The sequence below is a fragment of the Gekko japonicus genome, unplaced genomic scaffold, assembly GCF_001447785.1.
Source record: "Gekko japonicus isolate JY-2015 unplaced genomic scaffold, Gekko_japonicus_V1.1 scaffold1809, whole genome shotgun sequence".
NCBI classification, from domain to species: Eukaryota; Metazoa; Chordata; class Lepidosauria; order Squamata; family Gekkonidae; genus Gekko; species Gekko japonicus.
Window position 1 is genome coordinate 60577 of NW_015172061.1, and position 27094 is coordinate 87670.

At 41.8% G+C, this 27094-nt stretch overlaps 1 protein-coding gene across 2 annotated transcripts in view; it reads left to right on the forward strand.

Annotated features, from left to right (window-relative positions):
- Nucleotides 1-27094, forward strand: part of FYN (FYN proto-oncogene, Src family tyrosine kinase) — a 54518-nt gene that overhangs the window by 6072 nt on the left and 21352 nt on the right. The window contains exons 3-7 of one of the 2 annotated variants that reach the window (XM_015420785.1): nucleotides 6976-7074; nucleotides 8874-8977; nucleotides 12862-13011; nucleotides 21028-21192; nucleotides 23630-23809. In XM_015420785.1, the coding sequence (XP_015276271.1) occupies nucleotides 6976-7074; nucleotides 8874-8977; nucleotides 12862-13011; nucleotides 21028-21192; nucleotides 23630-23809 (698 nt within the window). Of the gene's footprint in view, nucleotides 1-6975; nucleotides 7075-8873; nucleotides 8978-12861; nucleotides 13012-21027; nucleotides 21193-21615; nucleotides 21772-23629; nucleotides 23810-27094 lie in introns of both variants that reach the window. The other variant, XM_015420786.1, reaches the window with a different exon arrangement.

Here is a 27094-nt window from a genome sequence, read left to right on the forward strand (position 1 = left end):
AGGGTTGATTACTTTTAGGATTGACTGATTTGATCTCCTTGCAGTCCAAGGGACTCAAGAGTCTTCTCCAGCACCATAGTTCAAAAGAATCTATTCTTCGGCGCTCAGCCTTCCTTATAGTCCAACTCTCGCAGCCATACATAACTACTGGGAATACCATTGCTTTGACCATGCGGACTTTTGTTGGCAGGGTGATGTCTCTACTTTTTATCATGCTGTTTAGGTTCGCCATCGCTTTCCTCCCAAGAAGCAGGCGTCTTTTAATTTCATGGCTGCTGTCACAGTCTGCGGTGATCTGGGATCCCAGGAACGTGAAGTCTGTCACTACTTCCACGACTTCCCCTTCTATTTGCTAAGGAGTGATGGGGCCAGATGCCATGATCTTAGTTTTTTTTTTATGTTGAGCTTCAAGCCCACTTTTGTGCTCTCCTCTTTTACCCTGAGCAAGAGGCTCTTAAGGTCCTCTTCACTTTCTGCCATTAGAGTGGTATCGTCTGCATATCTGAGGTTGTTGATCTTTTTCCCAGCAATCTTAATTCCTGCTTGTGATTCATCCAGGCCAGCATTTCGCATGATGTACTCTGCATATATATTAAATAAGCAAGGTGACAGTATACATCCTTGTCGTACTCCTTTTCCTATGCTAAACCAATCAGTTGTTCCATATCCGGTTCTAACTGTCGCTTCTTGGCCCTTATACAGGTTTCTCAAGAGACATGTGAGGTGGTCTGGTACTTCCATCTCTTTAAGGACCTGCCATAGTTTGTTGTGATCCACACAGTCAAAGGCTTTAGCATAGTCAATGAAGCAGAAGTAGATGTTTTTCTGGTACTCTCTTGCTTTCTCCATAATCCAGCGAATGTTGGCAATTTGATCTCTGGTTCCTCTACCTCTTCGAAACCCAGCTTGTACTTCTGGCAGTTCTGGCAGTTATGTAGTTTGAAAACTACATACGTAGCAAAATAAAAAGCAATGACAAAGAGTTATTTGTGCAGTATTATGGGCTGTTTCGCTAAAGGCTATTTTCCTGTAAGAATATCACTTCCATGTAGGAATATTTGCATGAGCTGAAACAGACACAAGTGCTTTTATCACATATTATAGCGTACAAGTAATGCACACAGATTTTCCTATATAGAAGTGATATTCAGCACTGAGGTAAATTTCAAAAGCAGATTAAGATGTGTTGTGATGATTTGCAGTTTAAAGGGGGGGAACCCCCAAAATCGTACCGAGTGGCAATTTCTAAAAAGCCTTTTTAATACCTTTTCACGGTTTATGAAAGGTATTGAGTTTCATTGTTCCCTGTGGAGTGTGTTGTGGCTTTCTTGATTTTATTGGCTTGAATTAGGATTAAAGTAGACATGATGTGTCTGTGACAAGAATATTCCTCTCTTTTTTTTTTCTAATGTTCCAAAACAGCTAGGGAATGTGACAGGCAAACTGAGTTGGAGCAGTGGTACTAGGAGTAGTAGATGAAGCAGAACTGGAAGGAGATCTTTAATAATTTCATCCTTCACTGTTTTCCAGTCTAAATCTGCTCCCATAGCGGCTATTTGCCCCACTTTTAAGTCAGGAAAATGGCATGGGTAAAAGTTTCCCCCTGCCATTTATCGAACTCAAATCACCCATCTTCCATGGCTGCTTAAAAAAAAAGTGAGTAAACGCTGATTTTGGATTTTCCATGTCATCTTTAGTTTGATCCTTTAAAAAAAATAAGAAAAAAATTATGCCATCTCTCCAGGAACCTGTTTGAGGTGGCTTTTGTTGTTCAGTCGCAGTCGAGTCCAACTCTTCGCGACCCCATGGACCAGATCACGCCAGGCCCTTTGAGGTGGCTAATGAAATAAAAATAATAAAATAAAATTAATTAAAATCCAGCATTAAAAAACCAAGCCCAGCATAAAACCATAAACCATAAAAACAGAGCCCTGACACCTTGAAATAACAGTTTCCAAACTAAAATAGTGTTTAAAAAAATAATTAAAAGACAGGATGGACAGAAATGTTTTGGCCTGGCACCTAAAAGAAAGCAATGTAGGTGTAAGGCAGGCTTCCAAGGAAAAGGTATTCCATTACTGAAAAGGCCCTGTCTCTGATTGCCACCCACCACACTTCTGAAAGAGGAGATGCAGAGAACAGAGCTTATGGGGCAGACCTTAACTGGTGAGCTGGACAATATGGGAGAAGGTGGTCTTTCAGTTATGAGGAATCCAATAATGTGGGGGGAAATGGGAAATTATTGTGAGTTAGATCCAAAGAATTATACAAATTTCCCATGCTAGTACAGCCCACTGAGATCCCTGAAATGTTGCTCCTGGGGGTAGGGGATGACATGGAGACCAAAGTGAGGGGTCTCCTTAAGAGAGGGGAAATGGATGAAATCCTACAGCGTTCTGTGCGCCTCGGTGTTTAGTCATGCCGGCCACATGACCACGGAAACGTCTTCGGACAGTGCTGGCTCTTCGGCTTTGAAACGGAGATGAGCACCGCAACCCTAGAGTCGGATTCGACTAGCTTTCGAGCAAGGGAACCTTTACCTTTACCTATGTATATGTTCAAAAAAAACCAATAAAATATTTAATATAATATAATATTATATATATATATATTAGTGAATACCAGTTTGTCTTTTCATTCCCCTATTCTAACCACTGAACATTTCTGTCTTCAAACAACTGCAATTACACAGCCAATTCCTTTTCAGATGGCTAAAGCAACTCTTCACACACGTTTCCTGAGAAGCGTTATGCTTTATTAGAGTACAAAACCGGTACCATATCCACAGGATTATTGTTAGGAATAACTATAGGGAAGGAACATCCGTACATATAGCCAGACGAGGCAAATAGCTAAGCAAATGAACTTTGAGCACGTGCGCGGGAATTCTCCTGGCAGAAAGTTACATAATGAGTGGGAGACTCGCAGGGCCCCTGAGAGCAGAAAGATTCACACCAGTGGTGGACCACAAGCCCTCCCATCCTTACAAGGCCAGACTGATAACGCCGTCTAGCTGAGCCAGCTCCCACGGTCTCCGAGGCAATGTTTACGCAAAGCTGCTGAGCTGCGAGCAAGCGGGAATGGAAGGACAGAACCAACATAAAATGGCAGCTAGCTGACATCAATAAAGCTGAATCACTGTTTGATTAAGAGACGGCATTGAGTTCCATACTTAACAAGGCTCACTCTCATGTTTGCAGCCTTTTGTTTCAAGTGTATGTACAATACCTAGTGATTTATAGTTCATGTCTCCACTACCTACTGGGGACTGGTTTAGAACTATGATGTAAACTCACATTTTATTTCTTCATTCTTATATGCTTTTATCTGTTTATATAGTCCACAGTCCATATTATTTTCTGTAGCCATATGCATATTTCTGATGGTTTTGTATGCATGTGTGGCAGACGGCCTGCCCCTGTAAGCCCCAACCACTGTCTGGTGGCCTCCAGCAGCCTGGTGAGAAGTAAACACAGCCAGGCCAGAAGTGGCAGGCTGATGCTGGTGGGAGTGTAGAGAGAGTTCAGCCGTGCATGGGATTTAAAAGGTAGGTGGGAGAAGCAGGGAGGAAGCTTGGGAAGGAAGGGCATGACAGCAGCCAGGGAGACAACATTGGGAGAGCAGAGCAGAGAGGCAGCAGGAAGCAGTCGAAACCATCCACTTTGGTGCAGGACTGGCAAGGCTGGAGGTGTCAGGAGTGGCCGTTGAGGGAAGTGCTGAAGGTGCTGGGGCCAGTACAGAGGCAAGAGGGGGCTCACAGCTGGGGGAAGTGGAAGATGAGGCTGCAGGGCCAGTGAGATGACAGCTAGAGAGTCCATGCTGCACAGGCTTCGAGGAGAGCAAACAGGGACAGCAGCAGTTGGGAAGAGCTAGATCAGCCCCCAGAGAGTCTTATAGCCACGACTAGACTGCAGTAAGGAAGGGGACTCGGGGCACAGAAGTCCTAGAGCTATATATGGTGGACTAGGGTAACTACTGTATATAAAGTAAACCATTGGAAGCTCGGGCCAGTGGGGAATATGGGAGGGAGACCCCTGCTGGTTAGCCCATAGGGGTACCCTTGGTCTGATGCCGATGGAACTTAACACCATTCTTTTAAATATGTATTCCTGTATAATTCATCTGATTGTAGTTTGCTTTTTTAAATATATATTTATTGGTTTTTCAAACACACACAAAGACATAACATACATATATAAAACTAAAACAAAAGCTTTATCTCTGTAACACGGCATTCCAGCCAAATATAGCAAAATAGATATTCTTTCCCTTCTTAACATAACTGAAATGATTACCCACTGGACGTGTATTTCAAGCAACACCCAATCTATTATTAAACCACTAAATGTGACAATTCATTTTTTTTTTAAAAAAATCAATTAACATTGACATTCTGTCAATTCTATCTTCCAATCTCTTTCTACAAGATTTTTTTTAATCTTAAGACTACTTGCATTACCCAATTCATATTGTTTTATACTAACATCCGTACACCCCCTGACAAACATTGTAGCTGAGAATACATATTCTGACATACATTATGGTTAAAAATATATTAGTGAATACCAGTTTGTCTTTTCATTCCCTTATTCTAACCACTGAACATTTCTGTCTTCAAACAACTGCAATTACACAGCCAATTCCTTTTCAGATGGCTAAAGCAGTTATTTCTCTTTAAATTCTACAACAATAACCAAACAAATTAAAATAACCTTATATTCAGGTATTCCCTTACTTTCTACCTTATTCCAAGCTATCTTATCTTCTTATAACAGTTGGAGGTAGCACAAACAGATAAAGGAACCAAGTGAAAAAAACCCCCAAGGCTTAATATCATATTATCTTTGTCATTTGTCTTCCCATTCATTCTATTTTCCTTAAACCATGCCTTAGTCTTCTCCTCTCCATTTTAATTATTTTCTTGTGTGTTTGTTTTCGAAGCTCTCCTTTTATCAGCTCCAGTCCCGATGAATGCTTTTGGAAGTTTTTAAAGCCACTCTTGTCTGCTAACGCTCCCCATTTTTTCCTGTGGGAACGGGCGGTGTATCCTGTAACACCCTCCCCTGAAGGCTTTCCTGCTTCTCCTCGGAACTCTGCTGAGTCTGTAGAAACCCCTCCTCCTTTTCCAAATCCAAATGTGAGCTCTGGAGTTTTTCAATTAATAATTCTACAATAACCAAACAAATTAAAATAACCTTATATTCAGGTATTCCCTTACTTTCTACCTTATTCCAAGCTATCTTATCTTCTTATAACAGTTGGAGGTAGCACAAACAGATAAGGGAACCAAGCAACTTTAATACCCAAGGCTTAATATCATATTATCTTTGTCATTTGTCTTCCCATTCATTCTACTTTAATACTCTACAAAAATATTACTCTAGGAACATCCACTAATGCCGTGTTGCTTCCTATCTCCTACCACTTATTTCTAAGTCAAAGGGAAGATACTCTAGAATTTTCATTATCTTTTATTGCATTTATTATGTTTATACAATATGGATTGGATCCTATAGGCAATTAAAAAGTGCTCTCCTTCCCTTTTCTCCAGCAATTCCTGGGTGATACCGATGATGGGGGTTAGGTATATCTCACTGACAAACTGTAATGGGCTCCAGTAATGATGTATTGAGCAAAATTATCTCAGTCTTCCTCTTCAACCAGTGGAGTGTCTGCTGTCTCAAGAGACTCTACTGGCAGAAGAGGGAGGCAGAGGAAATCTTGCCGTCCATGTTTTGGGGCATTTTGTATGTGAGGCTCCCCTGACCCTTAGAATCAGCTCTTCAGAGTTTGCGTCATTGCTGAGTTCTAAGTTTGCCAGCCCCCAGGTCCAGGCAGGGGTTTTCCCACTTCTGGGGGCTTCAATCCACCCCCAGCCAGCTGGCCAGCAGGGGAAGCCTCACCTCAAGCCCCGCCTCAAGAGCAACCACCTGCTCAGCCCCCCTCCCCTCCTGCCTGATTTAAAGGGCTTCAGCTGATCAGTAGGAACCACATGGTCTGCCAACTAGCAGGAGGAAGGGAGAGGGATGGTCACAGGCCACACGTTCAACTTGGAAAAAGACCTTTAAAGGGTCTTTTGTGAGCGAGGTGGGGGCCACAGTGTGTGGGCCTGATTTCCCCCAGTCCCACATGTCACCACCCCACCCCATTCGCAAAAAACCCTTTAAAAGGTCTTTTTGCGAGCCAAGCATGTGGCCTGTAACCGCCCCTCTCCCTCCCTCCTGCTAGATTTAAAGGGCCTCCCAACTGGTTAGTGGGTCATGTGGTTCCTGCCAATCAGCTGAAGCCCTTTATATCAGGCAGGAGAGTGCTTGGGGCATCCCCACCCACCCCCGGAACATCCCCCCCATCCCCCTGCCGGAGTTCCTCTTTTCTATTAATTCACAGAAGATGCATTTTATTGTTGTTGTATCTTATCATCAGGGCTCTAGTCGGGGGGGAGCTCTCAGGTACGGAGCTCCGGAAGAGAACCTCTAGGGGGCGGGGCGGTCACGTTGTGAAGCCCCGCCCCCTTCTTTACCCCGCCCTCTGCTTCGATCCTCATTCCGTTTGGGAATGAGGATGAAGCAGGAGGGTAAGTAGCCGGGCCTTCTGACACACTTCCGGTGATGTCAGGGGGTGTGGCCTTCTGTCACTTCCGGTGATGTCAGGGGGCGTGGCATATGCAAATAAGTTATGCTAATGAGTTATGCTAATGAGCTCCGGCAGCTCTTTTTCTACAACAAGACCCCTGCTTATCATTACACATTCTGTGGACAGAAGATATGTTCCATCAATACAACAGGCTCTTGTATCAGCAGAACATGCTTTGCACTGACAGAATTCATGATCCTGAGCTACATGTGGTGACAGGGTACTACTAATAGCCTACAGAATGAACCTGTAATAATGGGAAGTGATTGAAAGTTATGAACCATTTTAAATGATAGGGGTGACTTTTGCCTCCTCTTAATGCTCTCTCCTCTTGTTTTGCAGGGAAGGAGACTGGTGGGAAGCTCGTTCCTTGTCTACAGGAGAAACTGGTTACATTCCCAGTAATTATGTGGCCCCAGTTGACTCCATCCAAGCAGAGGAGTATGTTCTTTTCATTTTATGGAAGGCTGATTAATTCTGTACTTGAAGAAGGTGCAAGGGATTTGTACAGTTGTGGTGTTGTTCACACAATGTAACATCACATTAGTTTCTTTTTTTTCGTTATTGATAAATAATTAGGTATTAGTATTTTATGCCAGTCTGAGGGTAGCTCATGTACTGACGATACTGGTGGCAACGTCAGAGTTTTGTAGATAGTTTTAGGTTGGTCTTCCTGATTTGATATTGACAGAGTGCTTAGGTTTGTGAGGGCCCTTCTTGAAAACTGGATCCTTGCCCATCCTGGCTAATAAAATCATTCTGAAAGAAAGTTTCCCTTTGGAAGATGATTAGTATGTCCCTGTTACAAGGGACGTTTCTTTCATAGTGTCTTACATTTAGTTCATAAGCAGATCCTTACTTAGATTCTGCCAATCTAGCCATGATTATTCAGATTGGACTACTCTGCATGGGGCTGCCTTTGAAGACATCTACAAAGCTTCATTTGATACAAACCGTGACAGCAAGTCTGCTGTCTGGGCTCAGCTGCCTGGAACATGTAACCCCCATGCTGCATCAGTTGCTCTGGTACCTGTTTGCTTCAGAGCCCAATTCCAAATGCTGGTTATTATCTTTAGAGGCTAGGGACCTCACACGTATTAATCAAGTATCCTGGTATACACCCATGTGCCAGCTGTATTCTGCAGACAGCCTTCTCCTTGTGATTTCCTCACTTAGGATTGTCCATCTGGAATAGGTCCAGTCCTTTGAAATGGCCTACCAGAGCGGGTGCGGACGGTGCCTTTATGTTCTGCATGCAGCAAGGTGTATCAAACCATTTTATTTAAAGATGGCATTTGGTGGAGGTTAAACTGTTTGGGCAGATCAAACTATGTCTTTATTCTCTGTGCTGTCTTTATGTTGTGTGTTTTATTTTGATCTTGTTTGTATGGACTGTTATTTTTATGTGTTTGTTATTTGTTTTGTTAGCTGCCTTGATTCTAAGGAGACTAAATGAATAACATAGAACAACAAGGAGAACAAGCTCATTCCCATCAAGTCAAACTAGGGAACGTGCAACATTTTCTGGTCTAAATTTCCCTTACATTAGAGCTGGTATGTCCATATAGAACTGAGGCTGCCCACGTTTTGCACAAGCTAAATGACCAGAAATAAATGCATAATAATGGCAAGCTTAGAAATAACTCGTCTTTAGATGTGGTGATTACAGTATTGCATTGTTTTCTCATTCCATAACCCTAGTCCTGTTGCATATCTGTTGTCTTATGCTGCAGATTGAATAGTTTTCTATATTTTGTAATTCAGTTTGAGTTTCAGTAAGAAGGGTGTACTATAAATGAAGTTAATAGATAAATAAAAATGGTTAAGTAACATGGTTAGTTTACAATGGTCCTGGTTATGTAATCTGTCTGGAAATTAGTCTGTTAGATAAACAGCTGCATGCTTCTGTATTAAGGCTTTTCAATATAACTCATGAGTTAGATTTTGACAACTGTCACCAGCAGAACAGCAGCATGGAATTTGTATTTACTACTGTTTTTATAGTTTTTTAACACTTTCTTTTAAGAGTAAAAAAGGTCTGTACCACTTACTTTCCACAATACATTTTTCATTGTATTTTCAGAACACAAAGCTTTCATAAACTCCCATTAATTATCTTTTTAAAAATCTGTTTATAAAGCTGTACATATTAAGCAATACTACTCATTCCTTCTTTCATTCTGATTTCTTAGAAGCTATCAACTTAAAATGTTATTTTTGCCAATTCTGTTTTTGTTTAGGTGGTACTTTGGCAAGCTTGGAAGAAAGGATGCTGAGAGACAGCTGCTGTCATTTGGCAATCCACGAGGGACCTTCCTGATTCGAGAGAGTGAAACCACCAAAGGTAACATGACCAGTTTTCTAGTTGCTTTATAGACAGACACATATATAAGCTTTTGAGTGATCAGTCAGCATCAAATGCTTCCTAATCAGACATTGATTACCTATTTTTTCCATGCAATTTGCAAGTACCAAAAACGAATCTAGCGTAATTTGTTGATGAATAATCACCATATACCAAAAAAAAAAAAAAACTTCTGCAGAGGGTATGATTGTATGATTCCTACCTTAACAATCTGAGTGGGGGGGGGAAATGCAGAGTTCAGGACTAGTCAGAATTTTGCTGTGAGTGCATAGAATTCTGTTGTGCTCAGAAAGGGGAAGGTTGAAAATGAAGAAGGGGTCAAATCAAATGTGTGACTCTTGCATTCTGATTTCTTATCAAGACAATTTTGCATGAGTAGTGAGGAAGCAATTACTGGTAATGAAATTTAAATGGCCCATGAACTGTCTAGCAATTGAGGAGTATTTTTGATTTTAAAAACTTTGCACATGCTAAAATTGTTACTTACAGCTAGTTTTATCCAGCATTTGCCTCTGCAGTGCTATCTTTGACCTTCAACTACTGAACATAAGAACATAAGAGAAGCCGATGTTGGATCAGGCCAATGGCCCATCTAGTCCAACACTCTTGTGTCACACAGTGGCCAAAAATATCAAGTGCCATCAAGAGGTCCAGCAGTGGGGCCAGGACATTAGAAGCCCTCCCACTGTTGCCCCCTTCAAGCACCAAGAATACAGAACTTCACTTGCCCCAGGCCAAGAGTTCTTACCTTTACCTTGTGGCTAGCCACTCATGGACCTCTGCTCCATGTGTTTATCTAAGTTGCACCGAATAGTTTCCAGCCAAGTAAAGCCCTCTTTTATAATCATAGAGTTGGAAGTTTCTTGGGGGTAATCTAATCCCACACCTTGCTCAGATCAGGAATATGCAACTATAATATCTGAAACAGATGGACACCCAGCCTCTGTTTAAAGATATTTAGTGAGGGGGAATCCACCACTGCCCAAGTCAGTCTGCTCCACTGCTGAATAACTCTTACCGTTAGGAAGTTTCTCTCGATATTTAGCCCAAATATGCTTCCTTGTAATTTGTACACATTCTCATCCTGCTCTCTGGAACAAGAGAAAACAAGTCTGCTCCCATCTTCTATGTGACAGCCCTTTTGATATTTGAAGACAGTGGTCATGTCTCCTTATTTATCTCTTCTACAGGCTAAACATGCCCAGGCCTTTCCTCATAAGGCTTGGTTTCCAGACCTCTCATGAGTCTCGTTGTTTCACTCCAGACACACTCTAGTTTGTTCTCCTAAAGAAATCGCACTGCTTGCTCATGTTTAGCTTGTGCTGAACTAAGACACCTGTACTCTTCTCACATATACTGCTGCAAGCCAAGTATCCCCTATCCCATACTTGTGCTTTTGTTCCTTCGTTTACATTTTCTTTGTCTACAGTTTATATTTCTCCCTGTTGAAATGCACTGTGTTTGTCTTGACCTATTATTTCCAGCCTGTCAAGATTATTTTGGCCCCTGCCACATGGGGGGTGGGGAAGTACGGCCAAAGTGCGGCTTTTTAAAGCCGCACCAAAAGAAACATGCGGCGGCGGGATCACATAGATCCCCTGAGCCGCCACGCAGTTCCTCCCCGGCACGATCAGATGCCGGGGGGGAAGCTACTGAAAGGAGAGCGAGGCTGCCGAACTGCGCATGTGTGCGCGTGCGCAGTTCGGCCGGGAGCCTGGATTGCTCCGGACGACGGGCGTGGCGGCAATCCCACGGCCACGCTTGCTGCGGTGCTTCAGGTAAGTCCTCCTCTGTAGGAGGTTCTTTTTTGCAGCGGCTTTTCTGGGTTTAGGAACAGATAGACGACGGGTGCGTGCCGCTTCCCAGATGTTGCGGTGAGATCGCGCCCATTTGCTGCACCCCCGATCCGTCCCTCTCCCGGGCCAAAATCTTCCGTGTGACCGGGGCCTTTGAATCTCAGTTCTGTCTCCTTTGGTGCTAGCTATCCCTTCCAGCTTTGTGTTATCTGATGATTTGATAAGCATCCCTTCTATGCTCTCATCAAAGTAATTTATAAAAACATTGAGCAGCACAGGGCCTACCCCCTGCAATACTCCACTTGAGGCCTTGCACCAGCTTAATACAGTGGTTACTGATCACTCTGGTACAGTTGCTCAACCAAATATGAATTCACCTGAAAGTAGAATCATCCAGCCCATGTTTACCTTCTTGTTCAGAAGCATACCATGGGAAACTTTGTCAAATGCTTTGCTGAAATCAAGATGTACTGTGCTGACTGCATTCCCATAGTCTACCAAGTTACTTTATGTGACAAGGAGATAAGATTGTCTAACCTAACTTGATAAACTCATGCTGACTGCTAGTAATCAACGCTTTCTTCTCTAGTTGCTCACAGACCACTAAATAATAATCTGGTCTAGGTTCTTACCAGGCATCAGAATCAAGCTGACCAGTCTGTAGTTTTCATTTTTCTAAGACTGGAGCAACATTTGCTTGTCTCCAGTCTTCCATGACCTCACTCATTTTCCCAAGAATTCTCAAAAATTAGAACTAGAGTTTCCAAAATAACATCTGCAGGCTGCTTCAGTACCCTGAAATGCAATTCAGCTAGCCCTGGAGACTTGAACTCATGTAGTGACTCTAGATGTTTTCTATCTCCTTACCTGTGCTTTGCTGCAAGTCACTTCTCTCATTTTGTGTTCTGCTTTTCTCAGGTTGGACATAATTCCCCTTGTAGGAGAAACCAGTTCAAAAGAGTTAATTGGTTTGCCTTGTGTCTATTACCAGTAACGATTTTACCCCTTCTCCAAAGCATCAGGCCTACCCCTTCCTTGTTCTTGCTTTGAATTTAACAAGAAGCTCTTGTTGTTTGTAGCTTCCCTTGCAGGCCTGAGTGCTTTCTGGGCTTTAGCCTTCCTGATACCATTTTTGCAGGTTTGGACTCTTCTTCTGTATTTGTCCTTGGTTGTATATCCCTCCTGTCATTCCCTGTACATTTAGGTCTCAGTTCATCAGAGTTTCTTGTGCAGCCACATCAGGTTCTTTAGATGTCTCCTATTTTTTGCTTCTGATTGGAATAGTTTGTGCTTGTGCTTTCAGAATCGCTTATTCTTTTTGCGCTAGTTTCTCTTTTGGATTTAAAGCTATATCTGGTTTTTCTCAGAGCTTTTTGAAAACAGCATTCCTAAAGTCCTGGGTTCATGCTCAGTTTTCATATTTCTTGCTATAGCCCTGAAGGGGCATAATATAAAGGAGAAGTGATTTTCATATCCGTGTCTTAAATTAAGCTTTTCATAATTACAACCCTGTTTTTGTTTGGACTATAAAATGCAGAGGTCATTTCGGGGGGGATCGCGGGGGATCGCAGTTCCCCCGGGTGAGGTACAGGGGCGGGGCACATGACGAAGCCCCGCCCCCTGCTTCCGGCCCTCATTCAGCCAGGAGGAGGCAGGAGAAGAGGGAGGGTAAGTTGCTTCCTCCCTGCCTCTCCCCACCCCTGCCTGCCTGGGGCCAGGGAGGGCCTTCGCGGGGCTTCCTTGCACTCCCGCCGGCCTTGCAGGTCCACCGCCGGGCACCTCATGGGGCTCGGCAGTGGAGCTGCAAGGCCGGCAGCGGCAGCCGGGACCATTAGGGGCGGGGTGTGTGACCTTATTACACACTTCCGGTGATGTCACGGGGTGTGGCCTTATGACACACTTCCGGTGATGTCAGGGGGTGTGGCATATGCTAATGAGTTATGCTAATGAGTTCCCCTAGCTCTTTTTCTACGAAACAACCCCTGATAAAATGTTATTGTTTTAATTACTGTTAATTATAATAAGTGTTTCTAGTCATGTTTAGCTTTTATTTTCCTTGTTTAATAGGTGCCTATTCGTTATCTATTCGCGACTGGGATGATATGAAAGGAGATCATGTGAAACATTATAAAATTCGTAAACTTGACAATGGTGGATATTACATTACAACAAGGGCACAATTTGAAACACTTCAGCAACTTGTTCAGCACTATTCAGGTAACTTTGCAAATATGTGTTTGTTATATTCTCACTTCTTTTAAGATACAAAATATTATCTATGGAACCCTTTCAGGAGAAAATGTTAAGGAGCTTAGTATTGTTCTCTGAGTTTATTGGCCCTTCTATTCTATGCCTTTCTATTCCAAAGGATGCCTAGGGCAACCTGTAAACAGTAAAATATACACAGTGTCCGACATGTTGGTCCATTAGAATGAATAATATATAAAGGAAGGATTTTTAAATATACATAAAGCAAAAAAAAAGATAAATAGTAGTAAAAATACTAGGTTGGTTCCGGCATTCTTGTACAGCTACTGGCAGAGCTTTCCTGTGATGCAAGCAGAGTATTCCAGTGGCACAGGGAGCCTCACACAGCCTTGCATCAGAGAAAAACTCCACCATTAGCAGTACAGAAATGCTGGGACTAATCCATTAAAAACAGTACAGAAAGCTATAGAAACAGTAATGATCAAAGCATAAAAAGACTTTTTAAGTGTTAAGATTTATACAACCTAATAAGAAAAAGAAATACATTCTGCAAACCCTTTTTTCTTTCCACAGTCACAAATGTTACCAGAGAGGAAGAACAGTTTTGTTTGCAGAACTGTATGAGGGTTTATGAGCCATTTTTCCTCCTGTTGTATACTCCATCCAAATAAGGGCCCTGTGAGCTTCTTATGGATTTTGGGAACAGCACATTATAAACAGCCACAGCATCATCTTGATTTTGGCTTTCAGATTTTAAATAGCTTGTTGAGTCCCTCGCTTTTCTGTCAAAATTGCTATTTTTGATTATTTGAGGGAATAGCAAATGCTGTTAAAATTGATGAAAGATATAGAGCCTTTTTTCAAATGTTTGTAGAATTGTAATGCCTGTTGAATTTGCTGTCAGATAGGATTGCAAACCTCCAGGTGAGTGCTGGACATCTGAAATTACAGCTCTTCTCCAGACTTCACAGATCAGTTCTCCTGGAGAAAACGGCTGTTTTAAAGGGTGGACTCTATGGTATTATACCTCACTGAGGCTCCACCTCCAAATCTTCATTAGTTTCCTAACACAGAGTTGGCAACCATAGTACATGCCCCACACTTTCCACAGTGAACACAAATGTGAAGAATTTGTTTAGCTTTTCTGCCTTCTCCGCATCTTCCTTTAGCTATCATTTTATTTTATCCTCTAAAGGCCCAACTGCCTCTTTGGGAGGTATCCTGCTCCAAATATAATTAAAGAAATGTTTATTGTTTGTCTTGATGCTTAGCAGGGTCACCACGTACATATAGGGATATGCGCTTGGTATATATCGAGCCAAATAAATACCCAACAAATACCCTATTGGTATTTTTCAGGTATTTAGTCAGCCAAATACAGATTAGACAATCTGATTTGGCTACTGAAATAGACACTTCCAAATAAAAGCAAAGATTATTCAGCTTTTATTCAGGCGTGGCTAGACGCATTTAAAGAGACCGTGGTGCTGAGTCATGCTGCCATGGTGGCTTGGCAAGTGAACTGAAAGCATTTAAACTTTAAATGCTTTCAGTTCACTCACCAAGTTGCTCAGCAGTGGCACAACTTGGCGAGTAAGCTGAACACATATTGAAGGCATTTAAATTTTAAATGCCTTCAATTTGCTCACTGAGTTGCATCGCTGTGGAGACACAAGTTGGTGAGTGAAATTCTCCATATAATGGAGGTGAATAAATGTTTATGTATTTATGCTTGCGATTTTCATCTCACCCTCCGCCACAAGCAGGTTTTGGGGGGGCCGCTACAATGCAATATCAAAACATGTAAAAACAATTTCAAATAATTTAATTAAAATCTTAAAACCCCAGTTAAACTGCACAATAGAGAGATGGTAACGTATGAACCCAAGGGATATAACTATGTGTGACTCCAAACAAGCCATCAGGATAATAATTGGGCCCGGCCGCCAACCAATAATACAAGTTGGTATCATAATTCGCTTGGCTGGATAGGGGGGGCTGGTTAGAGCAGGGGAGACCAGATGTATTGAGGCACCCGCCTCCTCAATCAAACACCTGGTGGAACAGTTCCATTTTACAGGCCCTGTGGAATTGTAATAAGTCTCGTAGGGCTCTAAGCTCAACTGTGAGCATGTTCCACCAGGCTGGGGCCAGAGCTGAAAAGCTCTGGCCGAGGTTAGGCAGATATCTTTTGAGCCGGGGATTGCCAGTAGATGTTCAGCCTAGTGTAAAGTTCTTCAGGGAACATATTGGGAGAGACAGTCCTGCAGATATGTTGGACCCTGACCTCATAGGGCCTTAAAGGCTAGTACCATAACCTTGAATCCAGTATACAATTGGTAACCAATGCAATTGGCAAAGCAGTGGCTGTATGGGCCCCTGCACAGGAGGTGAGCTGCTGAATTTTGCACCAACTGAAGTTTCCAGATCAGGTTCAAGGGCAGCCCTGTACAGAGCAAATTGCAACAATCCAGTCTGAAGGTGACCATTGTGTGTATCACCGTAACCAAGTCTCAAGAGGAGAGATAGGGAACCAGCTGCCTGTCCAGCTGCAGATGGTAAAAGGCTGATCTGGCACTATTTGTGACCTGAGCCCATTAAATTCAAGTTTCTCAAATATTCACCTGAATACCAATACAATACCAATACTGATATTCAGGAATATTCAGGAATGCTGATATTTTTCTGGTCCAATAGATCCAAATCAGGAATCTTTTTTTTTTTTTTTGCACACCCCTACATACTTATATATGGAGCTGCGGTGGCTCAAGTGGTTAAGACGCTGAACTGCAGGCTGTGGAAGGTCGGTAGTTCAGCAGTTCGAGCCCCGAGTGTGCCGCATGACGGAGTGAGCTCCCGTCTCTAGTTCCAGCTCCTGCCAACCTAGCCGTTCGAAAGCAAGAAATTGCAAGTAGATAAATAGGTACCACTTCGGTGGGAAGTTAACAGCGTTCCGTGCGCCTTGGTGTTTAGTCATGCCGGCCACATGACCACGGAAATGTCTTCAGACAGCGCTGGCTCTTCGGCTTTGAAACGGAGATGAGCACCGCAACCCTAGAGTCGGACTCGACTGGCTTTCGAGCAAGGGAACCTTTACCTTTACCTTTACATACTTATATGAGAAAGGAGGAGGGCATTTCCATCTCATTTTAAAAATGAACTTCAAGCATGTTTCTATGTATGTGCATGCATGCTCACATTCTAGCTCATGTTCAGTGCGGCTAGGACTGAAAACCTTCAGTGTCACCACTAAATCTTACCTGTAAAAGGCATTTCCAGAGACCTATCCTTAAAACCTCCATTACCACTGGTCATATGAAGATTGAGATAATAGGAGCAAAGCTTTCTATCTACCATTCTGGTAGTTGTGGCAGCTCTCTGAGCTTGCCCTTTTTTACCTCCTCTCCTCCAAAAGCATCTCCAGTGCTACTACCACTTTCATGAACAGGGAAGGGGTCACCTCATAGCAAGGGTAGTTCAAAGATTATGGAAAGGAGAAGTGGATGAGAAGCTGCTCTTTTTTCCCATATAAATTTTTATTTTATAAAAGACAAACATATAGTAGTATACATTCTTCTTATATCTAGTTCTTAACCTCTTAACCTCATACATTAACCAATTATTATTTTTTACTTTTTCACACCTTTTTCACACCTTAGAGTTTATATATAGAGATCTTTGCATACAATAAAGCATGTAGTTTATTGTTCCATTTTGGTTGTATGCCTGTGGAAATCAGACATGATTTTCTTCAGTCCATTTATAAAAATTGGACCATGTTTTTTCAAAACCCATTCCATCTTGTCCTCTCAAAATTGAACTTAGATTATCCATCTCTGCTGTTTCATAAATTTTGTTTATAAATTCTTATTTTGAAGGGACTTAGTTTCTTCTCCAATGTTTAGCATACAGTATTATTTTTTTTAAAAAAACACAGATTTTATTGGTTTCATAGATACTACAGAAAAATGGAAAAAAGACAAAAGAAACAGAATAGAAAGCCTCTAACAGTATTCTTGTGGTAGTCACAACATGTATAATAAGATATAAATCTTGCCCTCTATACAATATTCAGTAAAAACACTTCAGGGTCATATGGTACAGTGTTTTTAAACGTTTTTTGTAATAAATCATGGATCCAAGACCAGTATGTTGTAGTTCTATCACACGTCCACCACATATGGAAAAAGGAACCAACTTTTTTTTTTACATTTACAACATTCATTTGATAATTCAGGATACATTTTTGCTAATTTATCAGGGGTCATATACCATCCATAAAACATTTTATAAATATTTTCTTTTAGGCTCTTCCATTACCCTGATCCTGTAGTTTTGTAGATTAGAAAATAAAAAAATTAAAAGACAAAAAAAAAATTTCTTTATATAAAATTGCTTTAGTTATCTTTGTATTCGTTTTCCATATTCTAGAGACCATTGGTCTAGTTCAATATTATGACCCAAATTTTGTGCCCATTTAATCATACAGGTTTTAACTATTTCGTCTTGTGTTTCTTCTTCTAACATTGTCACATATATTTTTTAATCAATTTCTTATCGTTACACAACAAAATCTTATCTAATTCTGTTATTTTAGGGTAAAAGCCCATAGACATCTTTCGTATATCTTGATTCTATTTGAGCTCTTTCCTACCAACTTAAAAGTAATTGCTTGTTCGATGAGAAGCTGCACTTGTCAGCTCTGATGTGGCTACTATGATCAAGGAATGGGAAATGCAATGTTTGCCCCTTACATTTCACCCAAAGATAGGCTTCAGAGTAGTATACAGTAATTGTGTTCATTATATAGCAAAGGTGTTCTACAAACTATTCACATTATCCCCTACAAAACACAAATGTATTATACTGAAAGCTGTCATTCCTACTTATTGCTTGCTGCTTCTAACATCTGATAGAGGAAAACTAGTAACATATGAAGAGTTTTCCCTTGAATTGCAATAAAGATGCTGTACTGGACTTCCAGAGCTTCTAAAGCCTACATGTTTTATTAAAATCCATTTTTTGCCAAATCTGTGGTTTTATGTGAATGGAAATGCGGCATTATGAACTACTAAGGTAGTATTAGGATAAAATATGTCCTTTAAATACCGTCCTTGTTCAATGCTTAGGAATTGTCATGGCTCAGGTGGGGGGTCACCTGACGCTGCCACCACTCTGGTTCCAGGCTCCTCTGAGAAGGCCCAGAGCACCTTCCCAGGTCTTTAGACCTCCCTTTTGGCTGAATAATAGGCGTGAGGACCAGGCAGAGTGAACAATAAAAATAGTTTATTTTATAAGCGGTCAAACAAACAAGGTGCAGAAATATAACAGTAAGTGGGTGAAAAGAAAAGAAATCAAATGCCCTAACGCGTCTAAATATATACTGTTCCTGGGTCACTATTCCATGTGGCACTAGACTACTCACCCTTCCCTCAGGATGATGGTCTCTTCCCTACAGCAGCCTCAGTCCCTTCTGGCTCTGTCCCCTGGGAAGAAGAACAGCTTTTCCTGCTGTTCCAGATCTTTTATTCTAAGCCCTCCTCTTTTCCTATTGGTCAATTTTGATCCAAAACCTCTCAGGGGCTTCTGGGAGTTGTAGGCCCAGCCTCACCTACTGCTAGCCAGGCTCCCTGGGCCTAGTAGGCCTCTGGTGGCACAGCCCAGATCATGACAGGAATGCATAAAGGTGTTGTGGATTGTTATTGATATGGAATATTGACAATATTCCATTACTTGGAGTGATTTCCTCCCATAGGCGTAACAAATTTCTGTTACTTGTTCAGTACTACATTAAGGCTGCTTTTTTAATATATCAATTTATAAAGGGGATTAGTTGGTAAAATTGGTGGAAATTAGGGCTGCCAAATGCCCCTGGGGGCGGAATTCCCCCCGCTTTCGAGCTCTGATTCCAGCTCCCACGGAATCGGGGCCCGGGGGAAACCCCACCCCCGCGTGTGCGTCATCCAGAAGTGACGTCACACGCTGGGGGCGGGGCCACGCCATTTGAGGTGAAAACTCTCTGTTGTCTCCTCAAATGGTGTGGCCCTGCCCCCAGCATGTGACGTCACTTCTGGATGACGCACACACGGCGCGCGCTATGCGCGCGCGCACAAAGAGGACACCAGCCGGGAGCCCCCTGCTCCTGGTGAAAAGTAATTTGGCAACCCTAGTGGAAATATACCATTTTTTCCATGTATTTTCACTTTAGAGAGATCGTATGTGATTTGCTTTATAGCATTCCTAGCTATGAAATCATCAAAAAATCATCTGTATAATTTATTTGATACTTTTAAAAAACATATATTTTAGAGTGTTTGTGTGTGTGTGTATGTTTGAACACAGAGGGGGGGTTCTAAAAGGATCTTCTGTTATTTGTTTCAAGAAATGTTAATACATTTTTAAACATTTATTCTGGGGTAACATGTCTACAACCAAGAATGTTGAATGTTTTTTAAAAATCATGGTAAACATTATCCTGCATTGTTTATTTTCTGTGTAACTTTGTAAATTCTGAAGACTACTTGTAATTTATGCCTTGCCTATTTTATAATTAATACTGCATATAACTCTCTATTTTATTGCAAGACTAAGCACTCTTACTTGCTTCTGAACTCTACTTAATCCACTTTCTGCTTCTTATGTACTAATAATTTTTTACTTCTTGTCTTGGTTGTTCTATTGGTGCAGTGACAGAATATTAATCCATGGGAGATTTTACAGCTAGTGGGGAAAACTGTTGCTAAAGAGGCATTTGTTTATGTATGATGAAAGACTGTAGGTCTGCAGCCACGGACTTGACTAGCTATTTCAAATCAAAATGTGAATAGCAGTAGCCAATGAAGTGGGATGGAAATGGATGCTGCTGAGCAACAATTGAGAAGGAGAGAGCCCTGCATCCTTATCAGCTACCATCTGTTAGAAGCAGCCAAAGCAGGTGCAGTTTTCACAGCATGGTGCAGATACACTGCTGATAAATAGCCAGCAGTGACATGCGTGGCCATGGGCCAGTGACAACATTATCCAACTTCCAGACAGAGCACTGCCAGCCATTTATCAGCAGGGCATCTGAATAGTGTTTGCATGAGCCAATTCCTGACTTAGCTGCGTCATCAATCTTCATGAAATTGTTTTGAGGAACCTTGTTAAATCATTTACTGTTCTTCATGCTGCTATATTGTTCTAACATGTTATTGATATTATTGATTTTACTGATTTTAAAATGTACTTTTACATTCTTTGGTTTTACTGTAAGCTATTTATGGAGAATGTAGTTCATGGAGTGGATCCATCCATTCTCCAAGAAGCCTTCCTCCAGTGGAAGAACCAAAAGTTGCAGGAAGGCTCCTTAGGCTGGAGGGAGGTTTCAGACTTTGCTCAGTAGAGTGGCAGGACTGGGTAAAATTCACCCCATTCTAGATCAGTAAACTTACAAAAGTCTTTTCCCTCTCAGTTAGTGTTCCGCAGCAATTGTTTGTTGCTTTCTACACCACTTCACTGGCCACTGCTGTATTTGAACTTATATCTTCCTCTCCTCTTCACTCCTGGCTATGCACATTGCTCCTCTGACTCCTCCTTCTGGCATTCCCCAGTTCCCTTTATATCTCTGCATGACTCCCTCCTCCACCACTTTTTATCTAGGTTCCTGCTTGGGTTGTTGCCTCCTTAGGGCCCCTCTATCTTCCTTTCCTGAACTGCTGCTGCTGCTTCTAGCCTTCCTTCCATAGGCCCTTCTGCCACATACAATTTTTATAAGAGCTGGTGAGCAACTGTGGTTGACAGACCCTTCTGCCTTCTCTGCACTTATATGACATCCTCAGACAATCACTGTTCCCAGTAGTGTTTAAAATACCTCTGTATATTTTCAATCAAATGTTTTAAGTGTGCTGTATATTTATCCTCAAGCTTTTGTTTCAAATGCTACTAACAGGTAATGAAACTTGTTTACTAGCACTGTTTTCTTGCTTGCTGTGTTTTTCATGTTTGTTACTCTTTTCTTTCCCCTTGGCTTCACTTCTGCTTCATCAGAGAGAGCTGCAGGTCTTTGCTGCCGCTTAGTAGTCCCTTGTCATAAAGGAATGCCAAGGCTTACTGATCTGTCTGTCAAAACCAAAGATGTCTGGGAAATTCCACGAGAATCACTACAGTTGATCAAGAGACTGGGAAATGGGCAGTTTGGGGAAGTATGGATGGGTATGCAGAGCTAATATTACTATTTTTAAATAGGCTCTCAGATATGGAGACAAGATGGAAGATGGAATGTGGAAGCAAAATGAATCATAATAAAAAAATATCAAGAAAGCAAATGTCTTCAGTGATTTAGTATAACATGTTCTTGGCTTTAAAAAAGCTTTCATTCAAAGTACTGAGTAATTTATTATTTTTTGAAGGAAGCTGATACTGTATGTCCCTGACTGTAGATGTCAGGTTTGACAAGCTACTTTCATCTTACCAAATCAAGCTTCATACATTCTAATCAGATATACAGAGGTTTAATAAAGGCATGCTAATTAACTTAGTGTGGGCACTGAATGATATATCATCTTCCATCTTTCTTAGTGCATGCATAGCTACCTAGATCATAAGTATTTCATTTATTAATTTCCTTTCCTGTAGAGAAAGCTGATGGTTTATGTTTTAACTTAACTGTGATTGCATCGAATTACACTCCACAAACTGTCGGATTGGCTAAGGATGCATGGGAAGTTGCACGGGATTCATTGTTTCTGGAAACGAAGCTGGGTCAGGGCTGTTTCGCTGAAGTGTGGTGTGGTAAGGCAGTGAAAACTGTTTTCTTTGGGATGAATAATTGCAAAGGTCATGAAAAGTCAGTTTCAAAAATTTAAGTCTAAAAAATTTAAGTCAATAATGGCCGAGTCTCTTGATTTGCAGTGCAAGACAAGTCCAGAATTGCTTGGGTTTAAGCCATGAAAAGTGTTGCATCAGTGCTGCACTGCAAACACTTCTTCACTGGTTTTGCAAAGTGTGGGATTGGATATAGGGAACTGAGCTTTTCCACGTCTTCCCCCCTGTCTTTGGAAGCTCCCAACATCACTCAAAAAGCTGTTTGCACAGGTCCAGGCTTACAGCAAGTAGGAGTGCAGTTTGAGTGGAAAATCCACAGAAATCATAGTATCCCTTCCCAGATGAAGTTCCTTCCATTTGCACATTTTGGATCCAACCTATTATTCTATCAGCGCAGTTAGCTGTGCAATATATATATTAAAAAATAAAGTGAGAGCAATGACATAGGTGAGTTCCTAAGTTTCATCACATGAGTTAGTCTGAGAATGGGTGGGACTGGGCAGATAAAGGCTGGTGTCTTTGGTTCCCATTATGTTTTATGGAACTAAGTAAATGGCACATAATTTGGACCACGGGGGTGTACAAAACTTGCCCCAGATACCAGGTTTACCCAGAACCCACGGTATTTTTATATTACTTAATTTTATTTATCTCTCATCTTTCTACCTTCATCAGGGTCACTAAGGCAGCTTACAGATTTAAAAAAGTTTAAACGAACAAAATCACATCATTAAAACAAAACCAAAGCTAAAATACATGTACAAAAACATAAAAACACCAATTTTAAAAATGGGGGGAAAGGAGGGATAACTGAGAGAATGTCAAACAACACAAAAAAATCTTCACCCGCTGGCAGAAGATGTTAGTAGAAGGGGACAGACAAATTTCTTTTGGGAGAGTTATAATAAGTGCCTGAATAGTAGAGTGCCTGGGAAAGATATTTATACCACTACAAGTTCAATTGAATAAAGGTAGTATATAAACTAAATGTGAAAAATATATAATTAATACTAAAACATTTAAACAGTTATCTCCAGTTTCATCTTTTTATCACGTGTATGTGAATGGCTTTAGTAACCCTCTGTGAGGAAAAGTAAATCACTGCGCTAGGAGGTATTATTGCAGTGAGGGCAAAACAATACCTACTGTGTGTAGTACTTGGGTGATCAGGCACTCTTAGATAAAATATCTAAGCAACCTTTTTTTCTGAATGAATTCAAGTGCTGCTGCTTTAACAATATATAGGGTTGCCATCCCTCCAATGAGGGCCCCCAATGCACCAACAATTAGTTGGCCGGCAGGGATCCTATGAACAAGTTCCATGCGTTTTAGACAGCCTCTGCTACAGAGTTCACTTCCTCTTGCACTAGCACTTAAGTTTCTGAAAGATCTGTGGTTTTCAACAAACCCTTGCACAAATAGAAGTGCTAGTGCAAGAGGAAAATAGTTCACAGGATCCAAGCCACAGTCTCTTCTGATGAATTGTCTCAAGTAAAATCAACTAATTTTAGCACTGAACCATCAATCAACATAACTTAGCTAAATTATTCAGCTGATAATTTCCTCAGAAACTGGATGCTCTTAGTAATGATGGCATATAAATATCATTTGAAGTAATACATGCTACATCTGTGCTCAACACTGTAGCCACCACAGTGAATGAATCTTGTTTAAAGAGACTGACTAAAATTGTACAGTATCAGTAGTACTCACTAATTAATGTCTCATTTACTGCTCTTTATTACTCGGGTACTTTTATATTTACATCATGCAAGCATTGTTCATGGGATGTTTCATCTGACTGTATCTGTGGTTTCTGTTGTAGGTACTTGGAATGGAAATACTAAGGTGGCAATAAAGACATTGAAACCCGGTACAATGTCTCCGGAATCATTCCTTGAGGAGGCTCAGATTATGAAAAAGCTGAAGCATGACAAACTTGTCCAGCTTTATGCTGTGGTGTCTGAAGAACCCATCTACATAGTCACGGAGTACATGAGTAAAGGTAAGTTAAGAACAGCTCCTTAGTTTACTATGTTCAAACTGCCTGTAGATGGCTGCAGAACACGGAAGTACTCACTAGCTCTTTGGTGCAAATTAACTGTACTTCCAATGTTCCCTCTAAGCTGTGGAGTCTTGTGAGCAGAAATTCTACTTTGTGAGCTACTGGCATTAAAGCTGTGAGTGAGCAATATGGCTCCTGCATAAATTAGTCTGCTCGGGAGCCATCCTTCCTGAGCTAAGAGAAAAATCTGTGAGCCGGAGGCTAAAAAACTGTGAGCTAGCTTACACTAACTCAGCTTAGAGGGAACACTGCTTTGGACCCACTGTTGCTACTGAAGTAAGAAGTTGTAACTTTAAATGTATATTATATATGACATGATTATTCCACTCTCTTGATTGAGTATATGCATATGGATATGACTCAACAGCCATGACTTGTGAAATATTTGTTCATTAACCCCTTTACATCTTTATGATCCTATCTTTTATTCATCTTACTAGTTGGTCAGTTTATATTAGAATAGCTTCAGATCATTTCATCTATGAACATATGAAGAGCCATCCTTAATCAGACGAGTGAATGGCTCATATAGTCCAGCATTCTGTTTCCTGCTGTAGCCAGCCAGATGCCCTATAAGGCCCATAGCAGGGACCAGGGGTCGTTTTGTAGAAAAAGAGCTAGGGGAACTCATTAGCATAGCTCATTAGCATATGCCACACCCCCTGACATCACCGGAAGTGTGTCATAAGGCCACACCCACGACTCAGTCTTAAAGGTTAGTCTTAAAGGTGCTATTTGAACTCTTGGACTATTTTGCACCAACAGACCAACACAGCTAATTCCTCTGAATCTAAACCCACCACTCAGGCTCCACCCCCAAAATCTCCAAGGTATTGCCAACTCAGAGCTGGCGAGCCTATCTGATGGCACATGTGGGGGAAAACAAGCAAACCACCCATGTCAGGTAAAAAGGATAGAAGTTCAACACAATTTTATCTATTTTCAGTAACTGGTTTGTTGAGAGAAAAGCAACAACAAGCACATCAGTGAAGACCTAGTAACAGATTGCCAAAAAGGAAAGCTGTTTGGTAATAGATGAAGTACAAAATATGTAGCTATTCACATTCCAGTTACCAGGAGTATTCCCTCTAAGCTGAGTTAGTGTGAGCTAGCTCACTGCTTTTAAGCTTCTGGCTCACATATTTTTCTCTTCACTCAGGAAGGAGGGCTCCAGAGGCACTAACTGATGCAGTAGCCAAATCACTCGCTCACAGCTTTAATGCTGATGGCTCACAAAGTAGAAATTTTACTCACAAGACTCCACATCTTAGAGGGAACATTGGTAGGCAATTCCAGAGAGAAAAAACAGCTATAAACCAAGACCAACTATAAACCAAAACAGCTATAAACCAAGCATGGGGGCAGATGACCACATTGCTACGGAAAATACACAGAAAATCCAGGCATTTATACTTGGTTTTCACTCCCTCCCCCCAACAATTCTGGCGGCCGCCCTGGTTTCAGCTCTCGCCGAGCTCCCGTCGAGCTCGACGGTGGAGCTGCAAGGCCGTCAGGAGCGCGGAGAAGTCCTGCCAAGCCCCCCCGCCCCAACGGTCCCGGCCGCCAGCGGCGGCCTTGCGGCTCCACTGCCACACCCCATCAGGGGCCCGGCGGTGGACCTGCAAGGCCGGCGGGAGTGCGAGGAAGCCCCGCCAAGGCCCTCCCTGGCCCCAGGCAGGCAGGGGTGGGGAGAGGCAGGGAGGAAGCAACTTACCCTCCCTCTTCTCCTGCCTCCTCCTGGCTGAATGAGGGCCGGAAGCGGGGCAGCCAGAAGCAGGGGGCGGGGCTTCATCGTGTGCCCCGTCCCCCGCACCTCACCCAGGGGAACAGCGATCCCCCCCGAATCAACCTCTGGCAGGGACAGAGTGGCCTAAAAGTTTCATTGCTGCTGCCTCCCAGCAACTAGTATTCAGGGTTATACTGCCTCCAAACATGGAGGTCCAATTCAGGCATCATCACAAACAGCCATTGATGGACATTATCCAAGATTTTTTTTAAAATTCTAATAAAGAAGTCTGGGCCCCGTCTGTGGATATCGAAATTCGCAGCTTGGGGCCACAGATTTTTCTGCAAACTTGGGGGACTCCCGAAATAAAACTGAAATCTTAACAAAAATATATGGGGGGGGGGGGAAAATTCCCCCAGTATAAAAAAAAGCATTGTCTCTTCGATCTCATTTTTTAAAACTGAAAAGACCCAGACTTTGTAGCCCTCCCTCACAGATCTATGTGAGAGATTATTAAAAATATATGAAAAATAAAATGGCCATTGTACAGAATTTGTCATTTTCACAACTGCGGTACACTGAGTTAACATTTTCATTGACCTATCCACCATAATCTCAAGATTTCTTTCCTGATTAAATGCTGCTAGTTGAGACCCCACTAGAATGCATGTGAGTTTAGAATATTTTACCCTATTAGGCATCACTTTACACTTGATGTATGTTGAATCTCATTTGCCATGTTGTTGCTCACTAACCTGGAGTGGATCCTACACCTATCTTACAACTCCACTGATCAACACTTGTTTGTTTGTTTCAATTATTTATATATCTTCTTTCCTTTTGAAAGTCCAAGTATATAATGTCTATGAGATCACTGTTTAATTGTCCATTTTCTCAAATAACTCTGAATAGTTTGTGACAGAGGATTTTTCTTTGTAGAGGCTATGTTGATTCTCCAGTAAGCCAACTTCTATATGCTCAATAATTTTATTTTAATAACTTTTTCTACCCGTTTGCTTGGAACATACTAATAGATAGGGATGGGCACAAGCCTAACAAGGGCAGTTTGGTTTGGTGTAGCCCACAGACCAAACCAGACCCCGAACCGAGCCAAAAGAATCCCAACCGAGCCGGTCTTCCCTTCCACCTTTCTCACTACCATGGCTCACTGGGGCCAGGAGAAAGGGGGGATCGCCTAGGAAAGAGGGGGATTGCTCAGGAACAGTAAAATGGCTACCAGCCGCTTTGAGGGGGGCAAAACAGACCAAAGAGTAATAATTGGTACGATGAGGAGTGTAGGGAACCCCCTCATACCACCAGGCAGGTATATCTGCATCTCAGTGGATATCTCATTATAGTGCCCTCCTTCAAAGCTCAACGGAACCCATATCGATCGACCATATGGCATCCAGCCCTTTAGTTGAGAACATTGGAAGTTGGCCAGCAGTCCCCCCTAGCCAAATAATTAATATAATAAAAGATTTGAAACAAGGAAAAGC